General features: G+C 42.7%; 1 protein-coding gene across 1 annotated transcript in view; it reads right to left on the bottom strand.

The window, feature by feature from the left end:
* Positions 1 to 12,882, bottom strand: part of TLN2 (talin 2) — a 282,673-nt gene that overhangs the window by 147,035 nt on the left and 122,756 nt on the right. The window contains exons 31-34 of the mRNA XM_006899628.1: positions 11,445 to 11,534; positions 6,770 to 6,892; positions 4,728 to 4,871; positions 2,539 to 2,700 (exon numbers count right to left, since the gene is read on the bottom strand). Of these exons, the coding sequence (XP_006899690.1) occupies positions 2,539 to 2,700; positions 4,728 to 4,871; positions 6,770 to 6,892; positions 11,445 to 11,534 (519 nt within the window). The remainder of the gene's footprint in view (positions 1 to 2,538; positions 2,701 to 4,727; positions 4,872 to 6,769; positions 6,893 to 11,444; positions 11,535 to 12,882) is intronic.

Genomic DNA, 12,882 nt, shown 5'->3' with positions numbered 1-12,882 from the left:
TCTGTATACATATATATGCATCTAGTCTATATCTTTAGTCTATATCTCTATATCTACGTCTATATCACCTATATCTATATATCATCTCTATCTCTATCTCTATATCTATACATCTAGTCTGTGTGTGTGTATATATATACATATATATATTGACGTACAGTGGAATTGCCTTTTTCATTTTCCTACTAACAAGTGAAAATCAAAGTGCAATGTAAACCTTGTGACATCCTGGGGACTGCAAAACCAAGCAGGGGCCAGTGCTGATCATGCCTTTCTGTCCTCTCACACAGCTGCCAATTCCCAGGCTGATGCTCAAAGGAGACGAGGCCTCTATCTCCACTGCCTCACCCTGCACTCCTCTGCTGAGGTTTCTGTGCTGGCATATCTTTCAGGCCATCACAAAAGCTCATTTGCTGTGGGGAATTGCAAAGAGGGTTTCACACTGTGAGGAAAATCAGGTCTTAACTGATTGGTTAGGATTCAAAATCAAGGAAGAGAGTGAAAAGAAGGGGCTTAAATTTTTTTTAAAAATACAGTTTCTTTTCACCCCTCCCCACCTTAATCCATCTAAATATAATCTGAGTTTTAATGAACAGAAAAGAATCAACTTTAACTGAGATCATAATATTATACCTTTAACTTGTATAAACTAATTCTATAATAACCCACAATGATGTCACTTCTGCCCACTGCAGTGCTCTTTCCAGCCCTACCCGCTTGAGACGTACACAAAAGCACTGGACAGGGCAAGGTATTTCTCCCAGCGTGAGATTGACAGACTGGTAGGTCTGTTCACAGCAAAGATCTGAACAGCGCATCGTTTTGACAGGTGGAGGGGCAACACTGTATGTTCATTTCAGGCCTGACAGCACTAAAAGCAGAGGCTCTGGGGCCTGGGTTTGAATTCTAAGCCAATTACTGTTGGGGTGACCTTGGGGAAAACACACTTAGCTTCTCAGCTTTCTGTATTTGAATCGGGGATAGGCAGTTTATGGATTAAAGGAATTAATAAACACAAACCACTTCAAACAGAGGGTTGCATACAATCAACATCAGAAATATAAGCATGATTAATTTCTGACACCTGGACTCATTCTGGTGACTGCACTCTGGATCCTACGTTCACTTGGCACTCCCCTTATTTATTCCATTTCAATCCAGCTTATAATTTCAATCTAGATGCAAAAGAGCAGCTAAAGTTTTCTTTTCTTCTATAACTTTTTTTTCCCCCCAAAGAGATCTTTTGTTTAAACAGCTAAGAAACTTCTGGGTGAGGTTACTGCCCTGCGCCCCAGTGGCTGTGGCTGGATATTCTCTTTTTGATCCATCCTGTTGACCAATTTCTTCATGTGATTATATTGGCTTTAGTCAGTCAAAGGAAAAGAGGTGTGTCCTTTGGAAAGAATGGGGGGAAAAGTCTGTTTCTTGAGACTTGTCCCAAAAACAAAGCAGGGGAATAAAAGAGTTGTCGCAAATTAATTCCAACTCATGGCAGTGCCATGTCTCTGGAGTAGAACTGTGCTCCATGAGGGTTTTCAACGGCTGGTTTTTCCCGAAACAGATCACCAGGCCTTTTTGCTGAGGCACCTGCATGGACTTGAACCTCCAACCTTATGTCAGCAGCCAAGTCAATGAATGGTGCCGTGATGGCACGGTTTTTCACTTGACTGCATAGGAAAATGCTTTATGGATAATATAATGTTGAAGATTAGTTTGTTCCAAAGTAATGAGAAAAAGGAAATTTCCATGCAGAGGTCAGGAGTTTGATAACTACTGTAGCTGGCAAAAGAATGGGTACACAAGGCTTGTTTATGTTATTCTGTCTCTCTTTGACATTTTTCCACAATAAAAACGTAACCACTCAATGGAATGTCAACCACGAATGTATAGAGATAAGACCTGGTAAAGAAGGTTGAATAGCTGTCCGCACACACCCTACCAGCTGTCTCTTCTTATATAAGCTGACCCCACAAACCAACCAACATGTGGTCTTCAAGACAAAAGTTAACTTTGTTACCAACACGGTCTGTTCGATGTTTTTAAAAGCTGATGCTCTATTTTAAATTAAGATTTGTACATCTTTGAACAGAAAGTGAATCACAGAGATTAAACTGATACATGAAAATGACTTCCGCTGCCTCCCATTTCCTTTTCCATACATCAAAGCTCTTTACTCAGACATTCCTGAGAACAATAGCAGAATTACCTACCTATCCACTTGAAACCACTTCAAGTAAACATATGGTTCAAGTAAAAACAAGGTGTTTGTTATACAAAATACCAAATGACTTCCCACGGCCAAACACATTCAATCACATTTATGCTAAGCTTCCATACATAAGAACTAGGGCGTTTTTCCACGCTGTACAAGGTTGGCAGAAGCAAGGCTGTTCACTTTGCAAGTTTTTCCATTAGTAAGAAACTCTTCTCAAGGACTAAGTCATGAGACCAAATTAGAAATAAGTCTGAGGAGAATAAAGCCTGAACCTTTTCTCTCCATGACACGGGGCCAGGAAGGCCCAAGGTTCCGTGACCTACCTTGATGGTCTTCACCAGGTTGGCAGTGCTGTTGGCGACCTCCTTGGCTGACTGGACAAAGTGCCTCTTGGCCACGGGGTTGGCTGTCTTGGATGAAGCGATGCGACAAGCGTTGCACAAGGCCGAGGTGTGCTTGGCGACAATCGTGGCAGCTGACAGGACCTGTAAAGCATGAAGTTGAGTTGGGAGCAACTGTGTTGTAGTGCAGAGGGGTCCAGATCACCCTGATCTCTAGTCTTTTTATTTATTATTATTATTATTAAATTTTATTAATTTTAATGAACATTTACAGGGATTTTGGGTTTTCATTCCTTCATTGCTGCACCATTCTCTCTACCCTCCTCCCCAGTTTGTTCTTCTTCCCCCGCCATCTCTAGTCTTGAATCATTCTTCAACCTCCATGTTTGAAGCCAGTGTAATTACCGTATGTGCTTCTAGCTCTGCTGTCCCCTAAAACCCTCCAGGAAAGGAGAGGAAATATTGAGTGATAATTTGAAAGGAGGAGGACTGATGTAGCCCATAGTCTTCAAGGGAATGCGCTGAGCCATCCTTTGGAGCTCCTGCAAGGTCTTGTCTGGCCCAACGGAAACAGAATGCAAGCCTTACAGTGAAGTTTGCAGTTTCTAGTTCTCATGTTAAAGTAAGTAAAGAAACAAGTTAAATTAAGAAAGAAAACCTATTTTATCTAACTCCACAAATCCAAAATATGGTTTCACCATGTAATCAATATTAAGAATGACTGAGATATCATACAAGTTTTCTTTTTCATTTTTGAAGACCAAGTCTTCAAAATCCCAGGCATTCTTATAGTATATTTCAAATTGGACTGGCTGAAGGTGCAGCCAGAGTGCTCCCTGGGAGCAAAGATGATGAAGCTTCATCTCACATACTTTGGGCATGTTGCTAGGAAAGGTTATTCCTTGGTGAGAGACATTAAGCTTGGGGAATTGAAGGGACGGTAAAGGAGATGACCCTCCAGCAGGTGAGCTGACACAGTGACTGCAGCAACGGGCTTGAGTGGGCCAGAGACTGTGAGGAAGGCATGGGATAGGACAGGGTTCAGGTCTGTTGTTCACAGGCTCGCTGTGAGTTGTACTTCACTTGAAGGCCCCTAACAACACCACCACCACCATTTACGAAGCTTAATAACTGTAACTAGTGGCCACCCATACCTGAGAAGGCAGATCTAGGAGATGTAGCTGCGGTGGGTGAAATCCACAGGAAGCTACCAGTTCTGCATAATCTACAGATGGGTTGTTTGTGCCTTATTCAAAAAGCCTAGTTCAGGAATCCCAATGGGCTCCACCCTCACGCATATCCTCATGTGCTCTCCTAACTGTACCTGTTCTGCTTTGCTGAAGTTGTGACACCCAGCACTGTGTGGCCTTAATCGAGCAGGCAGTGCATGCCAGGTGCACTGACGTGTGACAGCAGCTCTCGGACAGGTCAGAGGTCTCTGTACTGTCTCCTCTGCCAGAGTTTTTCTCCTGATTCCAGAGCCCTGGGATTCACTGTGGATAACACTCTGCCTCTGTTCTTCCCATAGCAGAAAGCTCTCCCCTCTTTTACACACATGACTCAGCCAGTGAGCAGAAGCTCACACCACTCAGGTACTAGAAGTGTTATGGGACATCACACACACACTGCCTACCCCTACAATGTCTCTCTGGATTCTTTCTGTGATGGGGATTCTTATTCAACTCTAAGGCCTGTGTGATGATGTCATTTCTTTGAGGCACTCCTGACATCCCCCTAAGACAATTCATCACTCCTCCCTTCACAAATCCCTGACTTCGTGTTCATATCTAGATCACTGCATTTTCCAGACTTTGTTCATGTCCACTTCTCCACTGGACTAAGATCCGATGGGGTGGGAGCTCAGAGCTGACTCATGTCAGTCACTAGGACTGAACATGGGACAGATCTGGACTGAATGGAGTTATGAGACTCCCGGTGGATCTCATCGTAGTTACTTCACTCCTATGCCTTTCAGGACCTTGTATCACAGCCTGAATAAATTCTCAGTTGGCCATATTTTACAGCATACCCCATTATTCATGGTGCTGTATTTAGTTGGCTCTCTGGAAATGGTGAATAAACAATGCTCTTTTCTAATTTCTCACCCTCCCCACCACTCTTGTAGAAGAATTTCAGGACTCACAAGTTGTTCATCCTCCCTGAGTGGTTACCTGTGACGGGCTGCTGCCAGGGTCCACCAGGTTCTGGCATGCCATCTGGATTGCTTGGTTTGCCCTGGCAAACTGGATGGGGTCCACAAGGCCCTGATGGCCTGCTTGGCTGTTGGGATCAGAGATGCCTACCAAGTATGCAGCCTGGAAAAAAGAGAGGGAGAAAGAGAAAATGAAAGCTCAGGCTCTGGACTCACAGCTGAGCCGTGGTGGACAATGGCCCTGTGTGGAGCGGCAGGCGGCAAGCATGCTGAGCTCCAATTAGGGCAAGCTGGTCAGTGCATCTGCATTCCTCTTCTTAAGAGACAAGTGAAGGAATGGGCAGTCTTGCCATCAGTTTGACCAGCTCAGATCAAAGACAGCAAGAGTGGAGCAACAATTTTGAAAAATACTACAAAACTTGGGAGAGAATGGAGAGCACTATGCTGAGTGAACAAATTCAGTCTCATAAGGCCAAATACTGCATAAGAACATTATTATAAACACAGAAGGATAACTAGTAAAACATGTATGGGAACCCAAGGGGGAAAGGATGGGAGTGGTAGGTTAAGGATGGGTAGAGGTGAAATCACAGGGAGGGAGGAGGGTAAAGAAATGGGAAGGATCCCTGTGAAAAGACAGCATAAATGATGGGCAAGGTCCAAAGGTGATTCATTTTATAAAGCATAATGCACGAGAATGATTGTATGAAACACACTGTGAATGAGGAATAGTGTGAAATACAATGTACACAAACTTTGTAAGCAAAACAATGAAAAAAATAAAGGAGCGAGAGAGTTTGCAGCAGGATTCTATGAACAACGTCTACTTAAGAGGCATTCCTGTAGGACATAAGCAATGATGGAGGCAGCCCTGGATGTTCTTGTGTTCTTAGGAACATGTGGGTACCCAGTCCAGACATGAAGATGCCCCTGGCTTGCAGGAGGACAATCAGGAAGAAGCAGATGCAAATGCAAGGTGTGGAGCTGCTGGTTAGCTAACCCTGGAGCCAGCCTTCTCACTTAGCCAAACTCACCTCCCCCAAGTCAATTCTGACTCAGAGTGACTCATAGAACTGCAACCTAGCATGAGGTTACTGTGTTGGGTAGTGTTTGTAGTAGCAAGAGGAAACTTAACTTGGCAATTGAGTAACAAAGGTGCCAACTAATTCTAACCAGGATTTATACAGCTGGAGCGGCACCAAAACAAAATAGTATTTGGTCCCTAAGAGGAAGCCATTAGGGCGGGAGAGGTCTTTGAAAATCTCCTCGGGTATATTAGCTGTATTAAGTGAATCTGTAAGTAGGAATTCTGCCTTTAACTCATCTCCTGTGAAGTTTGAAGGGAAGGTAGAGAGCGAAGCATTTCCTCCCCCACAAGTGGTCTCTGTTTGGTGAAGCAAAGGTTAAGTTCAAGAGAACTACCAGGTGATAAATCTGTCAAGGTAAATTCTGCCATTATTGAAGCCTCAGACGTAGATGCCCAGTAATTATTGGGAAAGCACCAGACAGTTAAAATGAGAAAGGTTCACGCCACATCAGCCTCTGTGGCACGGGCGTCTGGTCTTTTCTACCTATGATCCTAAAATTAGTATGACTAAAATTTTTACAATTCTGACACTTTAGGAAAGAAAAAAAAATAAAGCATGTATTATCTCCTTTTTCCCCCCTGGAAAAATTAACCAGTCACCAAAATATTTTAAAAAAAGAAAAAGAAAAGCTGGTCTCCAGTAACTGAAACTCTGCTGGTAGTACTCACTGGATCTCACCATCTAAATCCCTCTCCCTTCTGTGTCCTCCTCAGCCTGGCGATCCTGCTGCTCAGCCATCAAGGCACAAAATGAGGAGAGCATCTTTGATGGGCGCTGCTCCAGGGGCGGCTTTGGGGTTGGGTCGTTCAGGCTGAGGGTTTGCCTCAACACCCTGGCCAGCAGTGGGGCCACTGCCTTTAACATGGCTCCTCCTATGGTGGAAGGGGCCTGATCACTCGTGTTATCCACCATCCAGAATCAGACACAAAGTTGGACAACCTGCCCGTCAGGGCACCATGACTCAGCCACTTACCTGAGCTGCGGCCTCTGTCAGTCCACAGAGAGCCTTGGACGCAATCCCCACACACTCTCCAAAGGCAGGGAGATCCCCTGTCTTGGCGTTCTGCGAAATCCCAGCCATTGACTCCCCAAGAACCTGCACGTGAAATAAGCAGAGGTCTTCTCTGTGAGGTACTGCCTGAATCCAGGGGGCCAAGGAGGCCCCAGCTACAATTCCAAGGTCGCCTAAGTCATGACAGCTACCACTGTACACCTGCTATTTGCATGCAGAGGTTTAGGAGAGGTTTAGTTTTCATGAAGAAAAATGAACAATGAAAGTATGAACCTTTTACCTGGAAATTATTTATCATCCCAGGAAATACAGTTAATAATACACAGATCAAGAAAGTAAAATCCATGCTATGTGTGAATGGTCCATACTGAAAATTACCATAGACATTTCCTGGGTTACGAACATGGACTTAGCAACAACTCATACTCGCCCTTTAATGTTATGTAAATGTTAAGTCCTCACTTCGAAATAACGGAAGCAATTCCTACTCACAACAATTTTTTCATCATAATCTCTTCTACTTTACTGCACATGTAGCTTTTAAATCACTCACTGAATAAGCTTTGAGCCTTTTCTTGCACTAAAACCAAATCTGAACCCATTGTCATTGAGTCACTTCTGACCCACTGTGATCCTTCTGGGCAAAACCGTTCTAGAAGGTTCCCAAGGCTGTAAATCTTAATAGATGCAGATTGTCTCATCAGAGAGCCTAGTGGGTTGGAATCACCAATCTTGAGGTGAGCAGTAAGGTGTTTTAACTACTTATCCCTAGGGCTTCTTTCATGCACTAACCCAAACCAAACCATGCCACTGCCATGACGGTGACCCTCCACTGGGTGTGTGAGGCTGTAAATAGGTAACAGGAGGAGACAGCCACCTTTTTCCCCCAAAGAGAGGCTGGTGGATTCAAATGGGTCCAACACACAATGTACTTTGCCACCAAGGTGCCTTTTTTGCACTCAAGCAAGGCTAAGTAAGAAACATGCACCTCTTCTGATTCCCTACACACTTGACTTATAAGATACACTTAGGAACAGTTCTCCTTCATAACCCAGAGATTGCTTATACTTTCCAGGACTTAAAAAACAAACATGCCCATTGAGCTGTTGTTGTCATTGCTATTGTTGTTAGGTGCCAAAAAGATCTGAACCCTGTCCTGTCCTGTGCCATCCTCACACTTCCTGACACACAAGAACCCACTGTGGCAATCACCGTGTCAACCCACCTGGTTGAGGGTCTTCCTCTCCTTCATTAACCCTACACTCTTCCCAGCGTCATATTCTTCTCCAAGTATGTAAGGTGAAATCTCATCATTCTTGCCTCCAAAGAGCACTCTGGCTGCTCCCTCTCCAAGACATATTGTCATTGTTAGGTGCCATCAAGTTGACTTTGACACACAGCGATGCTATCAACAATGGATCTGCACACTGCCCCAATCTGTACATAGGTGGACTCTTATCCACATGGCAGAAGACATAGCCTTCTCAATATTATTAATTTACTTATTGACAGTAAAATTTAAATATATCTTCGATAAGAAGTATGTAATTACATCTATACAAATCTATCTATATCTCCTGATCACCTCAACACAAACGAAGGATGCTTCTTAAATGTTCTAGTTATTTTCTGTCTTTTGGAAAATCAGTGTATTCTTCATTCAGAAGTACTTATAATCATAGCTGAAAAGAATCCTAGTATTTTAGACTCTAACTCTGTATAGTAAATCCTATAAATGCCCCAAAGTGGCCACATTTTGCTAAGCTGGCTCAGTCTTAGTAGACTTGTTGCCTTTATTGTTGTTACACATCATCAAGTCACCCATGACTCATAGCAACTCTATAGACAATAGCTCTGAACTTTGTCCTATCCTGAGCCAGTTTCATTGCCTCTGACAAACCTACCCCTATTACTCCAGTTACTGTGTCAATCCATCTCATCTGGGTCTTCCTCTCCTGCACTGTCCCTTGACCTTTCTAAGAATGATGTCCTCCTCCAAGGACTGGTCCCTCCTGGCCATGTGCCTAAAGTATATCAGAAGGAGCTTCAAAATCCTTGCCTCCAAGGAGAAACATGGTTTCACTCTCATACTTTGGAGTGGTCTCTGACAGGAGACTTCCCCAATGCCATTTGTCTTTTGATTTCCTGGCTGCAGGTGCCAACAGTGCTGATTGTAGAGCTGAACAAGCTGAAACTATTAACAGCCTCAATCTCTTCTCCTCTATCATGTTGCTGTCAATTGTGCCAGTTTTGAGAATCTTTGTCTTTTTGATGTTGAGCTTCAGATCATATTGATCACTCCAGGTCCTCTCCAGTTTCCACAAGCAAGGTTGTTTCATCTGCATAACGCAGGTGCTTGGTGAGTCTTCCTCCAATCCTGATTCTACATTTCTCCTCATAAAGTCCAGTGTTCTGAATGCCCTATTCTGCATACAGACTGAAAAGTTATGGAGATAGGACACATTCCTGAAACTCTTTTCCTGATTTATTGTTAAAGAGAACACTCTTTTCTGTTCTAACAACTGCTTCCTGGTCCAAGTATAGGGTTTGCATGAGCACAATCAAGTGTTCTGGGATTCCCATTCTTCTCAAGTTAGCCATAATTTGTTTGTGATCCACACAGTCAAATGCCTTTGCATTGTCAATGAAACACAGATAGACATTCCTCTGGTACTCTCTGCTTTTTGCCAAGATCCATCTGACATTGGTGATAATGTTCACTTATTAGACTTGTGTTTTCATTAGACTTGCTTTTCTGATTTCTTCCCAGAATGAGGATAAATGGACTATTTCCCTTATCAAGCAGGTGGCGAGCTTTTCTCCCTTTAAACTAAGTTTGTGTATTGCTAACATTTTCCCAGTAGTCTGTCTTGGATTTTCTATGTACTAAGGGTTATTATATATGTATGAATACAAAATAGCTAGCTGTTGCCCCCCCCCCATTCTTTAGTGGTAATTTTCTGACCTTCCACTGGAGCTGTGCATTGCCATATCTTGCCCCAGTCAGTAAGTTTCCCGTCCCCATAAACCGATGTCTTCTAGTTTGTATCCAGGTCAGTTTTGGGGTTGGTCTGTGAACATAAACTTTGGGGAACTTTGCCTTTGGGGAACACATTTCAATAGACCCAAAGAAGCCAAAGTCACACTAAAAGTCACATGGCAGGAGCAGGGCATCCACTCCAAAGATGGTGCTCTTTCTTGAAAGAGCCACGTCATGAACCAGGAGGGAAGGTCCTATTTTCCTGAGTTATAGATGCTAAGGCTGAAGGGCAGACAACACAAACTCTTTGGGAAGAGCATGGCATTGTCAAGTTTAGAACCTAAGATGGAGTGAGCTCTATTCTTTCCTCATAACTCATGTTGAGCTGGGCAAAGAAATAAACTCCCTAAAGCAAAGTGCTACTTAATTGCACTGACACACAAAATAATCCACCTTATATAAGGAACTGCAAACTAAAAAAGAAAACCAAAAACCCTCGAGAGAATATTTATGTATAGCATTTCTTCCTCTGAGGAGAAGAAACCGTTTTGACTGGACTTAAGGATGTAGAACATCTATACCACCTCCTTCAAATCACTGACAATTCTCTTAGGAGTACTAGGCAGGACAATTTCTAGTCTTAATCCAAGACAGATCAAGTCTTCTTGACATCACCAATACAGATATATTCCCAAAGCTAATATAAAAGCAATACAAACAGACATGTCATAAGCACAAAGCCTGGGCAAAATCCATTCATCTCACTTGCATTTCATTTAGTCTTCCGATTTGAGGTATTCTCAAAAGACTTTGATATGATTACCATAGATTAGTGTTTTTCAAGCATTTTTGTTTCTATTATTGCTCCCCTAAGGAGTCTTTCAGACTCTTCCACGCTCTAATTGCCATCCTAGCCACCCGAATCAAATGAAATCCTAATGAATAAAATTCTGTTGAGTAGGTTTAAGGTTTGGAGGGCACTAAACCCCTGTAATGAGCATGTATGCCGTGGGGAGATGGCCAGAACAACACACATGACAGTCTTACAGACAAAGGCGCATGGGGCTGTAAGTCACGGTAACAGTCAAGCTGATTCAGAGGAAGCGCACCAATATATGAGATAGTCAGCAGTTCTCAGAGTGGCTGCTGGCAAGACTTCAAACAGTTCATTCCAGTTCAAACTCTCACTAATAATTTGTATTTCAACTCTAGAAATGGGAGCTCTGGTGGCTTAGTTGTAAGGAATTGCGCTGCCAATACAAAGCTATGTGATTTGAATCCATCAGCTGCTCCTCAGGAGTAAGATGGGCAGTCTCCTCCTATGTGATTTACTGCCTCTGAAAATTCACTGGAGGGTCAGCTATGGGTTCATTCTGACTGGGTAGTACTCAACAATCACCCCAGATGTAATGAGTCAAAGCTGATATTTTAACAAGGTTTATAACAATCCCCTGAGGGATCTTGTAAAACACAATCTGTGTCGAAACAGCCCTCGAGTGATTCTGAGGCAGGCTCACACTTGAGGAGCACTTGAACAAAGCCCCTGCTTGGTAACCCTGCAAGCCACACAGGGTGGGCACAAACCACTGCATACAAAGCTCATCTCGAATTTGACCAGTAACATCAACTACTGAATCACAGCCTGGATGGTCTTACCTTGGAGTTTTCCATCACACTCTCAATGCAGTCAAAGTAAGAGAGGTCACTGACAGGCTCGTTAGGATTATCCAACATCCCCTTCACAGTCTGCAGAATGAGAACACAACTTAAAAAGCAAGCAAGGTTTTGAGAAGTCCAGAGATGCTAGATTTCTCAATTAAAAACAAAACACCCCTAAATGTCAAAGAAAAATTCAATGTAAAATATCAACTGCTTAGACCCCCCTGACCCCCATACAGATACAAGGATTCTGGTCCTGATGGCTCATTCACTCAGACTCCTGAAAGGAATTTAGATCTCACATACTTTGGGGTTTGTTTTTATTATTTTTTGTGTGTGTACTGTCAAATCAGATCTGACTGGTACAGGAGGAGACTGTCCCTCCTTCCCCAGCAAAGCATCCAGATCTCACATACTTTGGACATATAACAGGGGGACCAGTCCCTGGAGAAGGACACAATGCTTGGAAAAGCAGAGGGTCAGTGAGAAAAGGAGGACCTTCAATGAGATGGTCACAATAGCTCCAACCATGAGTTCAACAAGGATAGCAATCATTATGAAGACATGAAGACAGTGTAGGGCTGTATAGCATTTAGTTGTACAAAGTGTTGCTGTAAGTCAAGATCAACTTGATGGAACACAACAAACATGGTATGTAAACAAAGACGAGGGATATATACTTAGGTATTATTGGCATGACAAGAGTCCAGAATAAGAGCTGCATAGGCATAGTAAAGTGGTCTGGGGGTGGGGGAAAGGACTGTATAACAATGGAAGAACTTTTTTCCCAAAATAAAAAGCAATCTGGGGAGGCAGAGAGGAAAATGTGCAACAATGAATGATTGGAAACTCAAGTTCTTTATAAACTTTCATTAAAATCTCTACTAAAGAAAGAAAGAAAGAAAAAAAAAAAGAAAAGAAAGAGGAGGGGTTTTTTCCTTGAAGAATTTTGAATATAAAGGCTAGGCATCATCTTTCAATGGTCATTTAATGTAATCCAATGCAATGGTCAGCACAGTATCTCTGCTGGCATCTCCAAAGACTGTCAAGTTCAAGGATCTGTTCATTCATTTCTTCATGCTTATACATTGGTCAGAGCCATTAGTCTTTCAATTCTGGAACATTAATTGCGGCCTTGAAAAACTTCATCAAGGCCCCCCACTAGGATAGTTTGTCTCTCTGCATTGAACAGATTTTTTTGGAGTAATTTTAGATTTTTGTTGTTGTTTTTGAAGTTGTATTTATTAACAAGGTAGATAACATGTCTATCTAACATCATTTCAGCTACTGCAGCTGAAGGCAAACAACCGACTGTGTGGATAAAGTAATTGCTTTATGTGTATACACTTCAGCTCTATTAGAAAGTACTGCATTGAAGTCTATGGGGGAGAGAATAGTCTAAAAGTATTATATTTTAGGGCATTATTTTTATCGT

The sequence above is a fragment of the Elephantulus edwardii genome, unplaced genomic scaffold, assembly GCF_000299155.1.
Source record: "Elephantulus edwardii isolate Elephantulus edwardi_28Jun2011 unplaced genomic scaffold, EleEdw1.0 scaffold00263, whole genome shotgun sequence".
NCBI lineage: Eukaryota > Metazoa > Chordata > Mammalia > Macroscelidea > Macroscelididae > Elephantulus > Elephantulus edwardii.
This window is presented reverse-complemented; position numbering and strand designations above follow the sequence as displayed.